This window comes from Harpia harpyja, chromosome 13, assembly GCF_026419915.1.
Source record: "Harpia harpyja isolate bHarHar1 chromosome 13, bHarHar1 primary haplotype, whole genome shotgun sequence".
Lineage (NCBI taxonomy): Eukaryota > Metazoa > Chordata > Aves > Accipitriformes > Accipitridae > Harpia > Harpia harpyja.
Genome location: NC_068952.1, coordinates 31472787 through 31492441, shown reverse-complemented (window position 1 = coordinate 31492441; position 19655 = coordinate 31472787). Strand labels below are relative to the sequence as shown.

At 43.6% G+C, this 19655-nt stretch overlaps 1 protein-coding gene across 1 annotated transcript in view; it reads right to left on the bottom strand.

The window, feature by feature from the left end:
• Positions 1 to 2728: 2728 nt before the first annotated feature.
• RGS7 (regulator of G protein signaling 7) overlaps positions 2729 to 19655 on the bottom strand; it is a 294692-nt gene continuing 277765 nt past the window's right edge. The window contains exon 16 of the mRNA XM_052805848.1: positions 2729 to 3308. Coding sequence (XP_052661808.1) covers positions 3147 to 3308 — 162 coding nt within the window. The 3' untranslated portion in view covers positions 2729 to 3146. The remainder of the gene's footprint in view (positions 3309 to 19655) is intronic.

Here is a 19655-nt window from a genome sequence, read left to right as displayed (position 1 = left end):
GGAGCAACTAAAAAGAAATCAGCGGCATGAATAACTGAACACTAATTCTAAAGAGAAATAGGCGAAGGGTCTATAACAAAAAAAAAAAAAATCCCACTTATAATTTCTGGCAGCGTTTTTGAATCTTTGTACAACACACCAATAGTAATTCCTACAGTCACCGAAAAGATGAGGCATGTTTGTGCGTTCAGTTCATTCTCTTTCCTTATGATCAAGCCAACTTTCAGAAACATTTAGTCAGAAATCCCATACGGCTTACAGGTCAAGAACCTGATGCTCCACAATGTTTTGCATGGTTTAGATATTTGGTGCCACAGGTTTTACAGAGCTGTGTTCCAAAATCAATTAAAACCAATGGACAGACTTTGATTAGCACGGGGTGTTTGTTCGATCAGCTCTGCAAAGAGTAAACTTTCCGTCTGAAGGCTGGATGCTCTCTAAAGCCTGTCAGGGGCTGAAGACCACGGTGTCAGCAGCTTTAAAGAACATGAACCAAATCCCTGCATTCACCAGCGGGAATTCAGTTGGCATTTGACTCGCCCCATCACCCACCATTATGTTGCCTGGTACCTAGCTGGGCAGTGGCTCTGCCAGCATCTGCATTAAAACACAGTCTTGCCAGGTTTTCTGTTTTGGAAGATGAGATGGAAATGAGGAGTGAACTTTTTTTTGTTTCATTTTAGCACAAATAAACTTGAACTTTTATAAGCTAAGGGCATTGACATCCCAGATGTGAAAAAACCCACACATTTTACCATGATTACACGAAATTCTATTTGCCCCCCGCTCTGTCTTTTTATTTTTGTGTGAAAACCTATTTGCACTTCTCAGTCAAATCTTTACCAAAGATTTCAACAGAGCCAAGATTTCAGCCTTTGTTGGCTAGTGTCAGAACAGATGTGATGGCTGTTATCATGATTACATCTATGGAGAACTGCTGCTTAGAGAAAATAACAGTTAAATGGCATCTCTTTTGGTGAAATTTTGAGATTCAAGTATGAAGGATTTAGACATGTATTGAACTCACTATGCCAGCACAAATAATCCCTTGACACATGGCTGCAGCCACAGAAATCAATGCCAGCATCGCTTTATCATATTTTAAAGGATTGACCACTTCCTCTCACTGTTTGAAAATCCTGTGTAGGAATGTAAAGCAGATATTACAGCACATGACAGCTCAGGAATGGATGTCTGTCACAGTAAATTCTTGACAAATGTGGTTTCCATCATCTGGCTTTACCTTCTGCTTTTCTAATAGAGTCCTATGGAGTGAAATCTTTGGCTTACAATGACTTGTAATATCTCCTTGCCTGATACTAATAGCAGCAGTAAAGCAGTACTGAGTGTCGCTAGAGGGTCTTTACTGTAATCAATAAAGCTGGAGCGTGGGATCTTAACCAGAGTGGTGCTTTAATTTCTAGCTCTGAGGAATGCTCCTTCTCACCTTTACAGGTCCATCTCCTCCACCACTTACCTCTTCCAAAAATGCAAGGCTTCGGGAGTCCTTTGGCAGCAAGAAGCACGGGCATTTTTGCATCCTTTCAGGATGAAGGGGCTAGACTCAAAACCAGCATGTTGTGTGTGCGTGTGTGTGCTTAAGTGAAAAGACTTAAGCAAGCTAAATGAGCAGACCCATGCTTACAGAGTGGCAGACATCGTGCTGCAGGTGTGGTTAGTGCCAGTGGGACAGAACGGGGTCCAGCCCTGGGAAGTGCCCAGTGTGGGTGAGCAACCACGACTCCAGTTCTGAGACCAAAAATGTGCTGCCAAAGACTCAGTAGACCCAGATGCAAGCTTAGAAATGCTACTAATACACTCACACTTCATTTTAGTCTCTCCCCTCTCCTCACTTTCCTCCTGTTGTTCTTGTGGAGCCCAAATATCAACAGTTAATGTAGGCACTCGGTGTGATGCAAAATAAAGTGAATTGGCAAATAACATCAATCTGAAATGCAGATCTGTGGAGATATAGTTAAAGAGAGAAAACTTCTTCAATGTGTTTGAGTTGCAACTGGTACATGAGTGCATGGGAAAGAAATAATATTTTTCCTCATCTTACCAGACTCCCAGTCCTGGAGCCAGCTGTGCGGGCAACAGGATAGTAAATGTCTGCCTCGGCCTGGAGGTTGTGTTCATGTCTCTTGGGACCACCCGGGAAATAAAAATCACCATTATTGTGAGGGTGTCAATGCAATTCATGTTACTTGCTTGGTAACATTCATGTGTCCTTGATCAGGACTTTGTGGCAGGGGGAGAGAGAGAGAGCACACATAGGGAGCAGGCAGTTGTAGGGTGTATGGCAACTGTAGGCCAAATAAGTGTTCACACTCCAATAGCCAAAGCACCCAGAAACAGGTGATCTGCTTGTAAAATCAATAGCATCACTGTCCTTATGTCTTCCTGGGGACAAAGAGTATTTATAAAAAAAAAGATTTTGCTGGATCATATTGCATGGTTCAGTTTAACTTTCTGTATCAAGATCTTATTTCAATGGAGTGTGTGTGTGTGTATATATATATATATCAATTAAAGATAATTCAATCATTACTTTACCAAATTTTGGTCTCATCTGACCTGACAATTCCCATTCTAAGACCTGTATTTTTGGTATAAGTCTTGTCAGAGTATCATTTTCTAAACACAAAAGCTTCAAAAGGTTTAAACTGCTATTGCCACTGTCCTGTATCCAATAAAAGAAATGTATTTTTACTGCAGAGGAAAATGACTTGTTTCATGCTTCTCACATATTATCTTTATTAAACAGTTGGACAGATACGCATCCATTTATTATATAAATAACCTATGGCTTCTTAGTTTGCAAGTGCTGGTTGAAAGTTCAGAGGAGCAGGCTTTTCTGTGAACTTTCTGTATTTATAAGTTCATTCACTGCAATAAATGCTGAGACTATTGCCTGCTTAGCAGCATTTTGCACTGTACCCCAATGGCTAAAACAGGGAAGCTGGGAGCTCTACATCTGAATATTTCAAAACCTCTGAACAGCTTGATTGGAGTTTGATTTTCTTCTTAAATAATGCAAGTTTTTCTGAAGAGAACATATAATCACAAATATCTGATAATCAAATCCTTTGTGGCTAACATACAAAGCTCCACTACTGCTCATAGAGGTTTCATCTGAGCAAAGCTTATTGCAGCATTTTGTAGTTGCTAGAAAAAAAGTGTTCTTTGTGCGTGCTGTAGTTCAGAGCTGTAAGGTCTTTGTGAATGGTTACTCTCAAAGCGCTACAGAAGTTCCCCGGTTCAAGGTGGCTCCTGGTTCCTCGGAAAAATGAATGTGGGGTTCCAGCCTGGGAGGAGAGAAATAAGTGAAAAAGGAGCATCCTTGGGCTAGGCAGGACAGGTCTGCCTAGTGCAGCTCTGCAGCCGGGACCAGTCAGTACAAAGCTGGTTCAGGAGAAGGAAGAAAGGTGAAAGCTGACCCCAGTAAACACAATGAGCATCCATGAACTCAAATTCTCAATCCCAGTAAAAGCTCCTCCAGCTCTATTTGTCAGAGCAAAAGGATTTTCAGATTATAAAACCAGGAGTCGCCATGTGGTCACCTAACCATATAATTTAGGACACAGAACATCCTTGAATTTGATCCAGTTTTAACTTGAGTACATCTTTTAGATTAAAAAAAATCAACAACATCTATTCTCGATTTAAAAATTACTAATGGTAGAAAAGCCACAATAACCTATTGCAGTCCATGCCAGTAGCTAAGTATTTCCCTGGTGAAATGTGTAGCCTTTTCCCCTGCACATTTGTCCAGCTCCAGCCACCAGATCTTTTTATATCTTTATTTGCTAGATTGGAAGAGCATTAGGCCTGAAGTAAATATTTACCGTCTGTAACTGATAATCCTTTAACCTTTTCATGACATGCTTAAAAGGCTGCGTACCTACAACTTCTACCAGAAGGTGCTTTCCAGTCTTTTGGTTGCTCTCGGACCCGTTGCCCGCACCCTCTCTGGTTTTCAGGCAGTCTTTAGCAGTGCCTGAAGCAAACACCATGCTTCAGAGCTCAACACACGTATGGAGGAAACAAGGTCTCCCTGCCAAAAACGCATGTTCTCAGGGGTCACATTTGGTTTTGACCAGTTTTACTGCTGGAGTTCACATCCAGCTGATGCCCTGGACGTGGCCTGGTGTGTCCTGTTTAAGGTCCCTGTCCCCTGTGGAGGGTGCTCCCAACAGCACGTCCGGCCCCTACACCTTGTTCCTCTGCTTCTCGCTTCATTTTTGCCCACTGGATAAATGACTATTGCTCAGTCATCCGCCATCAAATGACTGAGCACTTCAGACTTTTTCTTCTAGAGTTCCTTTAATCCTCATTAGGTATGACAACCCTAATCTTTGTAACATCTGCCAATGTTTTAAGTGATGATTTTATTCTCTTACCGGCTCTTAATACTACCTCTGTTACTAATAGTAAAATTAGGACCATATTTTTGCAGGACACTATCAGAAACAAAGCTGCTTACTGATGAACTGTTCAGCTGCAGAGATGTTAGCTACTATCACCGTTATTCTGTGTAGCTTCATATCCCTGAAGTCATACATTATTATTCACTTCATGTCTAAGATATTATAGAGTTACTGTGCTGCATTTTCAGCTCAGAGAGGTCTCTCTCAAGTGGTGTAAGGAAGGTTGGCAAGTAAAAGTCATTTTTTCTGTTTCTATCATGCTTTTCAGGTGAAAGTGCCAAAGTTATTTATTAATTAATCAGCTCCATGAACTAATTGAAATAATATATTCCACATGTATTAAATGAAATAACGTATTATCTGTAGGTGAAATGAAAGCCAAAACAAAAATAAATAAAAGTTTCACAAGAATTCAGTGACAGACCATGAGGAGGACCCTGGGAGATACAGGGAAACAACCCTCTGGTGCCTTGCTTTATTCATAAAGAAAAATTCACTTTCTTTCTTTCTGAAACCAGTTCATACTCAGTCTTGGCTCTGCACGTCAACTCTACCTCTTTTCCCTCTTTCAAATGCTGAGCATCTTTTGATATGTTTGGTAAGTCTCCATTAAACAATTCCCATCAGAGTGCCAAAAAGACACACGTATCACGTAGAAAAAAGTCTCACGGCTCTTCTTCCACATGGACTTCTGCAAAAATAGCCAGCTACAAATAAGCAGGGATGCATATTTTCCATGATTCATGCTGCAGAACCCACCATAGACTGTGGGCCTGTTGTACAGAATCTGAGCTTTCACAGAAGAAAATGTTACCAGGCAGTCTGATGGCGAGGGGAGCCTTCCCAAACAGGAACTGAACATGAATCAAGTCGGGATGACTCAGATTGTTTTTGTGATTCTGCAGAGACACAATCTGAGATAATAGCTGGGTTGTGTGAACTATTGCTATAATTTATTACAATAAAAATTCAAAATACAATGACTTATATTCGTATTACTGTTGCGAGTTGGGTTTTTATTTTTACTATGTATATCAAGAACACTGTAATACTTATATTTCTAGCCCCTCCGTGTGAATAAACACATAAAAAATATTTATGAAAGTTCTCTGCATGCTTCATAGGCCATATACAAAGTTTCATCCTAACAAACATAGCAACACCCCTTTTGTAGGCTTGGTGAAGTATATTTTGATAAGAAGACAGTACTGGCACAGCAGGACTGTTAGGCAGGTAGGTAGCCAGCCTTAGGTCACTAAGGAATTTATAATACAATTGTTACATGTCGAAGCTTGAAGCTTACGGCAGAACAACATTTCCTTTCCAGATGGTGAAAAAAAGAACGACTGGGAAAAATAAGCCCGAGCCTTTGCTTAAATATATAAATTAGATTTGTGCTGCTTTTGATACAAAGAAAGAAAAAAGCCCAGGCTATTTCTGTTTCACAAAGTAGAACTACTGCCCAGGTGTTGTAGCTAATGTAGTGAAGGCAGCACAAAGCACCAGTACAGCTAAAGGACATTTCTGATGTTTGTGTGTTGTACAGGCAGGTTAAGTAAATGGTTTTAATTTAACCAAACAGATCCCATGACTCAAGGTGAGAAAAATTCTTCTTTACTGCTGCACTCCATCCTTTGCCAGAAAGCTGGTCCCAATCAAAACTATATTTATCCATTATTTACCAGTTTAGTCAACTGAGGACAACTTGTTCTGAAAATATTTGTTTAAATCAGCCAGCCAGGCAGCAAGAAGAATAACGAGACGAAAGGAAAAACACAACAGAAACACGTCTAAAATTCCAGGGAAAACCTTTCTGTTGACTTTATCAGGATTTGGCCAAGATCTGCAGTCAACAGATGAGAATGATGGCTATTAAAATAAGGGAAAGAGACTAGAGACTCTAAAGAAAGAAGAGGCAGAGAAAGGAAAGTAGTGGGAACTTACCAAGTTCCCATTAAAAAGGGCAAAATGGAGGTCCAGCTGCAAACAAGCAATGGAAGGGAATGAGAACTGAGAAAGTAAAGTAATAGATGTGTGACCATTGATTTTAATGGATAGCAATGTCAGGCATTGACCTTGTCTACAGATTTTCCTGAATGGGTGCTAGAGCCACAGGATGGGTTCAGCATGGCCAGGATGTTGAAATAGCTGGAAAATTCAGAGAGATTATTCATGTCTGAAGCTTTGGGAAGATCACATCTGGGTAGTAGTAAAGGGAAAGATTTATCTTTCATTTTAAATTAAGTTCAGTTTGGAAATGATTGGGAAATTTTTGTTACAAAATTGTATTTGGGGTCCTCCCTCTGAGAGAATACTTTAATCTGTAATTTTTACCCTGACAAAATTATTTTAGTAGAGCACAGTGAGTGCAGTGGGTATGTATCAGTAATGACCGTGAAAGGACAAACACCACACAGGAAGCCTTATAGGATTCAGGAAGAACAGAGTCTAAGTTTAACCACAAAGAAATCCAAACATGTTAAGAAATTTGTCTGAAATGAAGTGACTAGCAAATCCTCCAAAAATCGGTCTTTGCAGGGAGAGTAAATATGGAAGGCATATTGTCTTCTTAATCCATAACAGACTGACACATCTTTTGAAGAACAAACTGTAATTCTTTCTAAACTACGAAGCCTTGAAGGAAGACCAGACACGGATTTACCAGCCAGGGAAAAGGTCCTTTAGCTGCTTTCCTCTTGCCCCAGCCAGACCTGCCCGCACCACTTCCTTGCCCATTTTTTAAATAAAAACATCCAAATATATTGCTAGTAGAGAGATGGGTGGATGACCAATAGATGGGTAGATAGTAGGTAGAGGCCGCTTGGTTTTTTATCCCACAGTTTTCTGGTTTGTGATGAAGTAGCTTTATTCTCCTCATCACATCCCCCCCACTGATGATCTGTCCCTCTTGAGTCAGCTTCCAGTGCAGCGAACGGTTTCAATTTTTAATTTACCATACATAGATAATTATAACTTTCCCTATGGACGTGGGCAAAGAGCTTGCAGTCTTGACAACCACATTGTAAATGATGGAAGCACATGCTCTCCATGCTCCAGCTAGGAGAAGAACACAGGCCTCCAAACCTTTTCAGGGTTTACAACTTAAGACGACCTTGTTATCCCAGTCTTACAGATGTGAATCAGGACAGAGATGACTCATCACAGTAAATATCTGTTATACAGCCCAGAACTAATTTTTCATGGCCACCACATTCCTGCAGCACATTCGGGTACCAGTGTCCTCATGAGCTGCACCATCCTCCTCGCTTTTCGGTGTTTGCCCACGTCATGGTGTGCCTCCTCCAAGGCACTCACACTGCTACCAATGCCCTTCTCAGGATCAGGGCCCTCCATGCACACGGGCTCCATGGTCTGATTTTCCAGGTAAGCAGTGTAGTGGTCTTTCCCCCTCTATGTACATACAAAGGGATTCTTTGAACAAAACCAAGGAATAACCTTGCCAGAAGTTCTCCAAATTCTTGGGGAATGCGATACAGATGGCCCGACTGACAAGAGCTGCCTTTGATGATGGACAAAGTGTCACAAAGTTATTCCTTTTCCTAGTGTGGAACTGAATTTGCTAGCACGCTACACCATTACCTCCCAAATGGTAAAAGACCCATATATAGGATTGCATGAAAAGTCACATAAAGCCTTACTACCAAGGGGAAAGAGTAGGCGGTAACAATTTCCCAAAGAGTTACACTTCAAAAGCATCAGCCTGTAGGAGTTCACAGCAACGTTCAAAACTCCAGCAGCTCCCTTGATATGATCAGATTTTCCTTTCTCCATCAGCAGCTGAGCCAGGTTTTGAGCCAGCAATGTTTCCACACAAATTAATAGTAGTAATAGCAGTAGTAGTAGAAATAATAATAACAACAACAATAATAATAATAATAATAATGCCTGCCCCTCCCCATCACTGCTCCACATGGAAAGCTTTGTAAAACAGCTTTCCAGCAGAACTGTGCCAGTTGCACACACAGCAGGCAGAGCTGCGCACATCTGTTCCAAAGGACGTGCTGTCAGCAGTGGAGGCACCGCCACGTGAAATGCCAGCATACAGAAAGGCACCAGCAGACTTGCTGTAGGATCCTGTGGAGTGGGAATGTTGTCCCTCCTGGGACCAGAGACAGGACCGCCCAGCCTGCGTGACAGCAGTAAGTGACATGGAGCCTCCATCCTACTGTTCCTGCTTGTCGCTTCATACATGCTCTACCACACAACCGCGCTCATTCACCTCTACAAATATCAGGTTGCCAGTGACAAATACAGGCTTCTTTTTTTTTTTTTTTCCTTGATGATGAATGTTTTAACATTCCTAAAGAGGAATACAGTGTCCCACCATACATTTTCAATTGTCTTGTCTGTTTCTATAAAGCTGGGAGGATGGATCAACAAAAATCACCTGGGATGATAAAGGTTTTTGATGAAGGCCTCCCGAAACCCAGCTTTGAACTAGTTACTAATGCCTAAACAAGCCAGTAGCAGGCATGTGTCCCTGCCCGGAGAGGTGTCCTCCCCTCTCTCAGCTGAACGCAGCACTGCAAGGGGCACCACCAGCTCGGCGAGGACGCAGCCCCAGATGCGGCGGTGGTGTGGATGGCAGCAGGGCATGGTCACCTTAGCCCCAGCTGCATCATGCGAGCTGGAGGCCAGCAGCCAGCTACGCCACACCGTGACAGCCCTCCTCGCTCCCCTGGGAAGCCAGCGCTGCTCCAAGCTGTGGAAAAACCACAAGCAGACCCTGCGTTCTCGGTTTCTACTGCCTGCCCAGCCACATCATCAGACTGTCTCATTTTTAGCGAATGATGTAGACATCAGTGAATTCTCCAGATATTAAAAGACTACCCTTCGGCCTGCTGAGCCACCTCTGAATGTGGCCCCCCACCTAGACTGCAGCCCTTCAAGTTATCCTTCATTTGTTTGTTGGTGTGCTCCCTTAGATCTGCAGAGCGCTTTGATTATTTGAACATCTGGAAGTTGTCACATGCTTTTTTTGACCGTGACCATCTGAAATATTACCCAGCAGGACTTGGGGGGGAGACACAGTAGGGAAACAAAAACATCCTACTCATAAGAACATGTGGCAGGAATTATCAAATGACACCATCCCAAAGGGGAGTGCTATATATCCAAGCAAAGACAAACTTTCTCTCCATCCCCTAAAGCTGGGACAATTGCTTTCCATAACATCCATTCCAGACATAAAAAAAATATTACATACAATTACTTAATGTATTTTTCATTAAACGTTATGTCATGAAAGTTGACTTTCTATTACTAATGGAGAAAAAGCATTTCTTTCATTCTCTGAGTTTCAAAGCTGAAGAGTAGCTCCCAATGTACATGATTCTCCATAGAAAAGCCTCCCCAAAATGGTTCAGCATCTGAGGTCATTAGGGTGCATAGCCCTGGTTTGCCTGTTGTCCTCACAGACAGACTGCAGGTTCTTTGGTGAAGCTGGAACGGGATATGCAAAAAAAACAAGAGGGAAAAGGTCGAAATAGAGTCAGAGTTTCTCAGCAATCCCATCTTGCAGAATAGGGGCTCTGGAGAAGAGGGGAAAGGCACCCCAACATCAATGCAAATTAAACCCATGTATTTGCAGCACCAACAAAATGTAATTTAACTATGCAGGTGGAAGCCCATGAAATTCAAACACAGTTTTTAGATTTGGTTTCTCGTTCTCACCAAGATACAGATAGCAAGTGAAGTGTGGGGAGTCATAAGGACTGTGCCCTTGCAGTTTGGCAGTGGTTAACCAGTGATATTTTAGCCTTCACCAGGAGGTTCCCCCTAAAACCAGAACTAGACGGGAGCGGGTTTCCTTCTAGCCAGCCTGTTTGCTTACAGCTCACAGGACTGAAATCCCATTGCCCTGGATGCAACCAGGGGAACAAGCAGGAGCAGTGCTCCCATGCACGACACCAAAGCCCACCTTCCCCGTGGGAAGGGGGCTCTCTGCTGGGTTTTTCTCCCAGGGACATGCCCAGGCTTCCCCGGGGACTCGCAGTCACATCCGTACAGCTACTTCTTCCACCCATCCTCAGCCTCTGCAGATCTCCAGAGTCAAATCAGACCTTGATGTACTGGCTTTGCCCTGTGGCTGCCATTGTTTCTTCTTCGTTTGGGGCTACTTTTACATTCAGTGGCACAGCACTCTGATTCTTCATTATTTAAATCAGTGCCCATAGCTACTGAAGTCAATTTGAGACATGCTGGATGTATCTTGATACAATCACAACAACCTAGAAGGAATTCCTTGTAGTGCAGCGACATCGCTTCCCAGGAACCGTCTCAAGAGAGACACTCTCCTCTTGGTGTAACCTAACAAAAAAATTCCATGTTCTTTTTATTGGGCTATGAAGAAAGGTTTGTTTCTATTTTTTTTAATAACGACTGCTGTCAGTTGAGCCGTGCCCCTGTTTTAGCTGCTGACCTCGTGATCAGTAAAATACACGTCGGTCTCACCAACTGTTCACGAAGCAATGCAGTTCGATAGCATCCCCAGTGCACGGATCATCCCCCACTCGCTATACGTGCGCTTCACTTCCAGCTCCCGCGCCCCTGTTGACCTCAACCTCCAAAAATTTTCTCTTCGGGAATGCACTCTTTCACCAGGAAAAAAAGCTGCAAGGGGAGAGGGGAAGGACAGGGAGCGTTTTTGCGGGAGAAGGGGCAGGATCCGGCCTCGGGCTCGGGCGGCCCAGAGGCTGCACGCCGGGTGCTCCCGCTGCCCACTCGGGACGGGTGGGCTCCCGCCCTCCCCGGCCTCGAACACCGTCTTTGCTCCGTGTGGGCAGCGCGGGCCGGGCGCCGTTCCTCCCCGCACCCGCGAGGTGTCACTCCTGCCACGCCGCCACGTGGGAACGGCCCGGCCCCGGCCCCCGTGCAGGGGCAGCGCTCCCCCCCGCCCCCCGGCTGGGGAACGGGCTTTGAGGGGCGTCTGTACCACCCCCCCCGGCAACTCTGGTGGTCGCTGATGTTGGACGCGAAACTTGGAGCTGCTGCCTCAGCAGCGGCTTTTAACGTTACCGTAGCTGAGGGTTTAGCGGAGGGAAAGAAAAGCGGTTTTTATTTGTGTCCTATGAATATCGGTTCTCCGTGCATAAATCAGCAAGACTCGGCCAGAAAAAAAAACCCAAATCAAATGGAAAGAAGAGGTATATGATTACTTCAGAACTATGGGGGGGGGGGGGAGGGGGAAGCGCAAGCTTTTGGTAACACCAAACTTGTTTTCTTTACTATGGTAAAGAAAATTTTTGTGATTTCCTTCCTTTGTTTCTGATTTTATGCTCTATTTAGATTTCTCAAATAATGAGCTATAATGAATACCAAAAATGTCCCATCCAATAAATTTCTACAATTAATATTTTTCATATTCAGCGTTACACAAGTCAAAGTAAGTAGTACCATTCAGATTACACAGTTTTCCTTAGCAGAATTAAAATTTTGGCAGTATTCTACCAGATCAGCACTGATACACTGGCCATGCTGGTGCTACCATCTCGGTACCAATAAACCAGAAAGTAAGAGTACCCAGGAGACAGAGCTGTTAAAAGAAGCCACTTCTGCATTACATGACGGACTGATGCTGACTGCTGCAGACGGCTTTTCCCTGGCAGAGGAAGAAGTAGGCAGCTGCTGCTGCTGCATGCACGAGACTGCGAGGCCTCAGTAATGAGGAGTAATGAGCTCCATTGTGGTGCAGGAGCTCTCAGGAACTGGAACAGGATGCGGCTTCTATGGGCAACATTAAACTTCTTCACCAGGTTGGGCATGGAAAGGCTTTTTCTTCTTTCTCTTCTTTCTTCCGTTTTTTTACACAATGCAATTGGGGCAGCACATTCAAAATCTTTATTTAGATGAAAAATAAAAGCAGCGGGCTCTGCGTGCTTTGAAGGCTATGTAGATCAAGTCCTCCTGTCTTACCAATGCTCAGCATTTTTCTTCCCAGTGCTGACCCCCAGGTCAGGCAGTGCCACCAAACACGTGTCCTGTGGTCTCTCGCTCCTCTTCTGCTTACCCCTGAGGCTTTGCTGGTCACAGTATCAAACACACAGAGTAGGAGGTCAGCAGCCAACCATGAGTGCTCTCAGGATACAGAAACTAAGTGATAGCCATAATGAGAGGCGGGTGGTGGGCCTTGATGTCACTATGCCAGCTGATATTTTTATGCCTTTTTTTATTTTTATCACTCCTTCCTCTCTCTTGCTCTCTTATTCCTTGAAGTCTTCTGGCCTCCAAACCCTTGTTTTTTTCTTTCTCATTAGAAGACACAAAGCACTCAAAACCACTCTCCCTAGTCCATGCCATTGGTGGAAAGAGGTTGCCTTCAAATCTTTCTAGAGACAAAGGTGCATTCCCAGCACATGGTGTGGTCTGGGGCGAGAAGAGCAGTAGAAGGAGTCCAAACCATCTTTCAAAAAAAAGCCCCAACCCCACCCTACTGTACAAAAAAGGTACCACAGCTGACATCCAGCTAGCAAGCCCAATCGTACCTGCTGAGCAAAGGGTAACTATGCTTTAAAGTCAGTCTTACAGGTTTCACATTGCTGATTTCATTGGAAGTACGCTGAGAGTTTGGGGCAGGAAGAAACAGTGGGAGATGCCAACAGAGGCACTGAAAGGTCAGCAGATGCTCAGCGCTTCTTGCAGATGGGAGTCCCAAAGTGCAGTTTTAACATGGCAATGAGCTTGGAGCACAGAGGAGAGGTCAATTTGTTTGTCTGTTGTTCCACTCAGCTCTGACCAACAGCAGAAGAAATACCTAAAAATCAGATCTTCTTTTTTTTTGGTTTTCGGGTTTTGGTTTTGTTATTTTTTTTCCAAAAAAGTGTCTGAATGTCAGTAATACACAAGTATACAGAAAAAGTAGATGATACGGGTCTGTATGACGGGAATTGCACTGGGAAGAAGCCCTTTGGAACAAAATGAAAGTCTGACATTTCAAGTGTTCTTATTACAGGAAGAAAATAAAGATAGAAGTGAAAATCCCCCCCCTGCATACAAATGCACCGGTGGGAGAGCAGCTGCGGTTACTCCCCCATGCCTGGGGTTTCCAACAGTGACAGAAAAGGACGAGGAAAACGGTTGAGAAGGAAAGGAAGAGAAGAGAGATTAGGCAAGGCCTTGCTAGTCAGGGACCCAGCAGGGTTGCTGAAGTACTTCAGGTGGCATGGAGGAAGGAGAAATAGAGCAAGCCAAACTGACTTAGGAATTAGAAACTCAACTGTTCCCGAAAACTGACTTTCTGGAAACCAATTCTCTCATTAATTGCGCATTATCTATCTAATTGTCTGCACTGTGTCTTCAGCAGTTTACTTTGCTGCTAGTATCTCCTTTTAAAACACCAGAACATTTAAAATAAAGTCTATCCATTGATGAAATTCCACATTTATGCCCCTCCCCAAAAAACTATCTGTGATTTAGGTACAAGACGAGCTTCCGTCGGCCTAGTCATTGGCTTCGCTGGAGCTACCTCCCAGACCAGTATGGACCAGGACTTCGAAATATTCCCTAGTCTTGGGCTTTAATCATCCTTCCTGCCTCCCACAGACACTTTCTCTGATAAGACACTGAGATGATCTACATCTCTTTGTGGACCCCCTCACCTCTCTGTTACCATGAAAGAAACTCAAGCTCCCCATTTATTTTGAATTACAATGCCTGGAGTGAATGCCATGAGTATCTGCCCCCTTCCTTCCCCCAGCCCTGGGCACCAGGGAAGTCACACGCCCAGGCATCCTTTTGCCCATCTCCATTCAGTGCCCTTAAACTGATGAATAACCCACCTCCCACCTCCCTCCCGAGGACCCCAGCGACACGACCCTACCAGGCGAGGAGGGATGTCCCTGCCGTGCAATGGCATCCCTGCACAGGCACACTGCTGCCCAGGAGATTGCCCCAGGCCCCTTCTCCATCAGCCTGGAGCTCTGCTGGTGGCTCCTCAGCTGCCTTTCGCCATCCTGGCCAGTGGTCTGCCTGGCCCCTGTAAGCCTGCCCTGGTCACGTGTGGCATTTATATGCTGTTTACCAACATTAGCTTGGGCACCAGGGCTAAGTTTATTTGGGAGGGAAAAAAGGAAAGGTCAGATGCTCCGGGTCTCCATTTCTGTTTTGGCAGGTTCATGCTCCTGCGCAGCCATCCAGACAGGTCAGCGGGGTCCCGGTGAGGTGCGGGAGCCTGGCTTTACAGAGAGACTTGAAGAAGAGTTTAAACAAGGGTGGTAACATTACTAACAGCTACTTGGCGGCCTGTTGCCATACCATGGCACGCCAGACTAGCGCTTGAACGGATACCTTAACCCCACTGCCAAAGTAAAGATGTTATGAAGAGAGGGGCTGATGCACAGAGGAGCTTAGGAAAGTACCTTAGGTGTTTAAAAATGTCTTTCTGTGGTTGTGTCTGAATCCCCACCAGCACCTCAAAGAGAGGGGAGTTTGCGGCAGCAGTGGCTGGAGGAGGAGTGGAGAGCTGGTGGGAGCAGGGTGGGGAAGGGGAACGGCAGGCACCCAGGGGCAGGACGGTCCCCTGAGATCAGGCCACAGTCAGAGGCACGTTCTGCATCTGCATCAGCCCCAGCCCTAGCGCTGGCCTGCCTTTCCTTTCATACTTTCTCTTTTTTTTCTTGTAATTTCTTTCAGTTCCATGAAAGATAAGACAGAGGCGGTAAGCATAAAGAGCATTAGTGGGCACCGTAGGAACATGCGGGAGGGATCAACGGAGCGAGGATCAGAGGAACAAAGGAAAAGAACCATAAAAGATGGAGAATCCTAAAAAAGACATTACTGAGGGGGAGGGGGAGAGAAGAAAGAGAGTCTAAAAGAAAAGACGAGTCATATAAAGAACAGTGCATCAGAAGAGATGAACTCAAAAAAGGTCATAGATTTCAAGCTATACATTCCTCTCAGCAAAAAGGTAGAAAAGTAAGTGACACTAAATATGCCATTGCCACACATCTTTTAAAAAGGAAAGGGGGAAAGGAATAAAGAGGTGGATAGAAAAGTTACGTGCATAATGAAATGCCTCATTTATGTGATATACATGCAGAAGAAGCAGCCAAAAAGTTAAGAGGAAGGGTGATAAATAGTATCTCTTTTGAAAGCTGACATCTGTGATGAATCTAATGAGAGATTTCAAAATCTAGTCAAATAAAAAAAAGAGCCAATGAAGGTGAATGCAGCAGAATATATTTTGGGAGCAAAGAAAGAGTACAATAAAAATTGTGCAAATGCCACTAACAAGGTAACATTTACAATTGTGTCTTAATATTGTTTGATATTTACTGTCCATGGCCACACTTGTAAATAAGGACTATCATCTAGCATTTGAGCAGGTTCTCACAGTTTATTGTCACGGCAATTTCTCTTAACAATTTACACATACAGATCCCTTATGGCAAATAGTGATGATGGTACCCACTCGCATTCATGTGTTTGTGTTAAAGAATCAGGCCAGCAGATTCCTCACTCAGACCCACACATAAAGATACCCGCAGGTAAAAGGACTACAAGTATTTCACAAGTTAGAATCAAAAAAGAAAAGTGACCTTGGGAAAAGACAAAGATGGTCTGAAAAATGAGGATGCTACTCAATGGACAACTGAAGACGCCACACTGACCCAAGAGGAGTCAGCTACACACAAAGAGGAACAACCATCTACGTTTTACTGCAAAGGATCTGGGCATCACCATGCCACATAAGCTGGCACAATTCAGTAGTGGCCATCTGCTGCAAAAAGGGCAAGCCCCATAGTTGTGTGTACAGACAGAAGTACAACAGTAATCCTCTGCTCTCCTCCTGTAAAACCCGGGTGGGAGCCCTGCAGACTGCTCTGGGCACTGTCCTCCAAGAAATCTGTGACACCCCCCAGCCCGGAGGAGAACAATGAAGTCACTCAACACTTCAGAATACACCAGTAAGAAAACCAACCAAAGGAGGCTGTAACATTGCAATGGCCATTTACATATTTGAGCAAAACGGTAGAGAACATTTTATTATAGTGATTGTAGCAGCCTGGTCAAAAATAAAGGGATAAATTGAAGCAAAGAAGATTTAGTGTGGATACTAGGAAAAAACTTCATAGTGGCAGAGATAATGACAGTCCGGAGAGACTCTGCAGCCCTCAAGCCGATGTCTGTACAAAAAACCCCCCATTTATTTGTACTCATGCCTCTTGAGGACTCCACAGTCCAGAACAGCACGAGGAGGGGGAGCCTGGCCTCAGAGAGATCGTTCTTTCTTCCCCTCCGCCTCTTTGATATTGGGACTTCAGCCTATCTTCAGCTCACAGGAGACAAAAGCATTAATCTGTTCAGCACAGGCAGAACAAAGGGCAGACTGGTATGATTCACACCTACTTAGTAACTTGCTTAAATGAATTGTGGACACAGAATATGTTCAAACAAATTGCTAATAATTTCCCTTGAACATCTTGGCATTAAAACCTTATTTTATATAGGTCCCTATAGCTTTTAACTTTCTTTTGGCAAAATTCCTGTGTTTTATGCACCTAAGTTAGTAACTCCAGTATTAGTTCTAAGCACAACATCTTCAGCTAGAGGGGACACTAAAAATATGGTAATTTTAAAATCTGAATTCAAATGGCTGTTAATCACTTGGCATAAAGATAGATAATTGGAAGAGCCACAAATAAATCACTGGTCATTCCCAACTCCTCATTCCAGTTACTTAAAGAAAAGAGCCTTCCCTCACTTTAGTTGTCTGCTTTGACTTTATTTTTTTTTTAAATAAATAAACATCCTAAATGCATTCCCATAGGTCCCGCTTTCTGGAACTGTTTTTTGCCCTCCTATTTGTTATTTCTTAGGGGACTATTTGGCTTTTATGTCTCATGATTTCAAACAATATTAGGGGTGTAATTTGAAAAAAGCAGTTCTAGATATTTGGTATTAATTGCTTTCTAGCTGAAAAAATGTTGTTGCTGGGTTTTAAAGGGCCAGCCACAGTTGATCTTGTCTGATTTGGGGGTTTTGATTCCAACTGTGCACAGCTGTGGCCAACGGGCTGTCAATCCACCAGCTGCATTCAACCTTTCTTGCTCTTAATTACTCAGTTCCCCAGTTCTCCTCCCTTGTCAGTTCTGTTCTGGTCACCACATTTAATTCCCATTTCTTACTCCTGTATTCACCTTCAGTTCAGTAATTTTTGGCCAGTCTCCACTACTGTTTCAGCCCAGCATTTTGCAATTTCTCTCATCACTGTTTAAGGCCTTTTTCCTCCTTCGTCAGAAGGACAGTTTTTAATTGCACCTTACGGAAGAATGGGTGAGTATTTTGCTGTTGTCAGGTAGGTGCCAGGGAAGCTCCTATCCCTCCCACTGGCCATTTTCCTTTCCAGACTGGTCTGGGAGCACAAAACCATCTCAAGGGTGCAGCAGCATTAGCAAACACTTCTTTTCCCTGTAGACTTGCGAGCTGTTTTATGCATAAGGATGCATGAAGAAAGAAACTGATGAACACCAACTCTCAGATGGAAGTTCCCAGCTCCAAGTGGTTATTTTAATGACTATTACAATTAATAACCCCTAATGGAGGGTGTTTTCAGCTTCCTGGGCAGAGCCAGGAGGCACTGATTGATGGCTCTTCCCCAGGAGACAAGAAATATGGTCCCTTCAATTTGAATTTCTCTCTTGGTCCTTTTTTCCTCAGCAGACTTGTGGCCTCACTGAAATTCCTAATGGGTATATCATTGTGTAACCAAGGTCACACCTCAGCTGTTTGGTGGTTGTACAAACACATCTTAATCTGAGTTAATCTTAATTCTTGGAAGTGGTTCTTCATATAAATTTGGAGAGAAACATTTAGCTTTTCACTGTGGGGAAGTAAAAGGAAGTTTGTGCCTACTTGGAGTTTCCAGTCCCAGTATTCTATCACTGACAGATGACAGTGATGAGGTGAAGTATCAAAAGATTGCAGACAAACCCTTTAAAAATCAACTGGTTGTAGGATAGATTGGGCCAAATTCACTCATGTGTAACAGTGGAGTTGCATCACTTGAGACTAAACTCAAATGAAACCCTAATACAGCTCCCTGACTACTTTGAAATCCTTATTAGTAATGCATATTTTTATTTTACAGATATTGTGTTAAATCCTCTGCAAATACAGGGAAAGACAGCCTTTCAATAGAGACTTCATATTTATTGCAAAGAAAGAACTAGAATAAGTACAAAATGGGTTCAGGAATACAAATGCTCCCCATCTTTTTATTGGCCAGTTAGTGTTGCAAAGTGATTTGGAAAAACCCCCATATTTCTTAGGGTAAGGTTGCATGGAATACCTAATGGATGATTTTGAAACGTTAGTTATTTGAAGGGAGTGAGTCTTCAAAGCAGACACTGGTGTCTAATTAGTTAACTCCTAAGGCAAAGCAGCAATATACCAGCTGATGCAATTGGTGGCAGCAGGATTTTGGAAATAAATATCTCTATTTGGCACTGAGAAGTGAAACAGAGCTCAATTTTTTTGTGGATTGCCTGGCCTCAAGTTCATGCCTCAGAGCTCACATTTCTGTGGTAAAGGAAAATTAACTCTCAGAATTTAAGATCTGGGGTTCAATGTGGCTATTTATTAAAATTCATCTGGCGTCCCTAGACTGTGAATATTTTGATTTGACCTAGATGGAGCTCTTGATAAAATCAAGCTCTCATGGGGCATTTCCAGTGTTTTCTGATAAAAGCTTAGTAGAATTGCACTAACAAAAACTGAGACACTAAAGCAGTGATTATCATCCTAGCTGGAAACCAGAAACAGAGTGGCATGTGAAAAGAAAGAACAAACAAAAATCCCAAACCTCCAGAAACCCTAACTGAGCAAAACCTGGGGAACAGCCATTCGTGGTGATCTGTAATGCATTTTTGTCCTGGGTTCATTCAGACTACCTCTTCAGAGATGCTGCAGTCAGGGCTATGGCTGCACCAGGCTGCTGAGAGAACGAGCGGAGAAGCAAGCGCTGCCTGCAGAAGGCAGCTCAGCTCCCTTCTGCCCACAGCTGCCCTGTGCAGGAGCCCTGTCATTTAGCGGCAACGACTCAGGTAGGTATCTGGTGGTAAATGAGATGACTCTAGCATTAATGTATTCAAATTTATTCTCTGATTGTGTCTATGACTGTCCCACTTTGTGTGTGTGCGTGTGTGGGAGGGTGTGCATTTTTAGGTTTGGTAGTCCCTTTGAAACAAGATTCCTGTTTCTCAATAT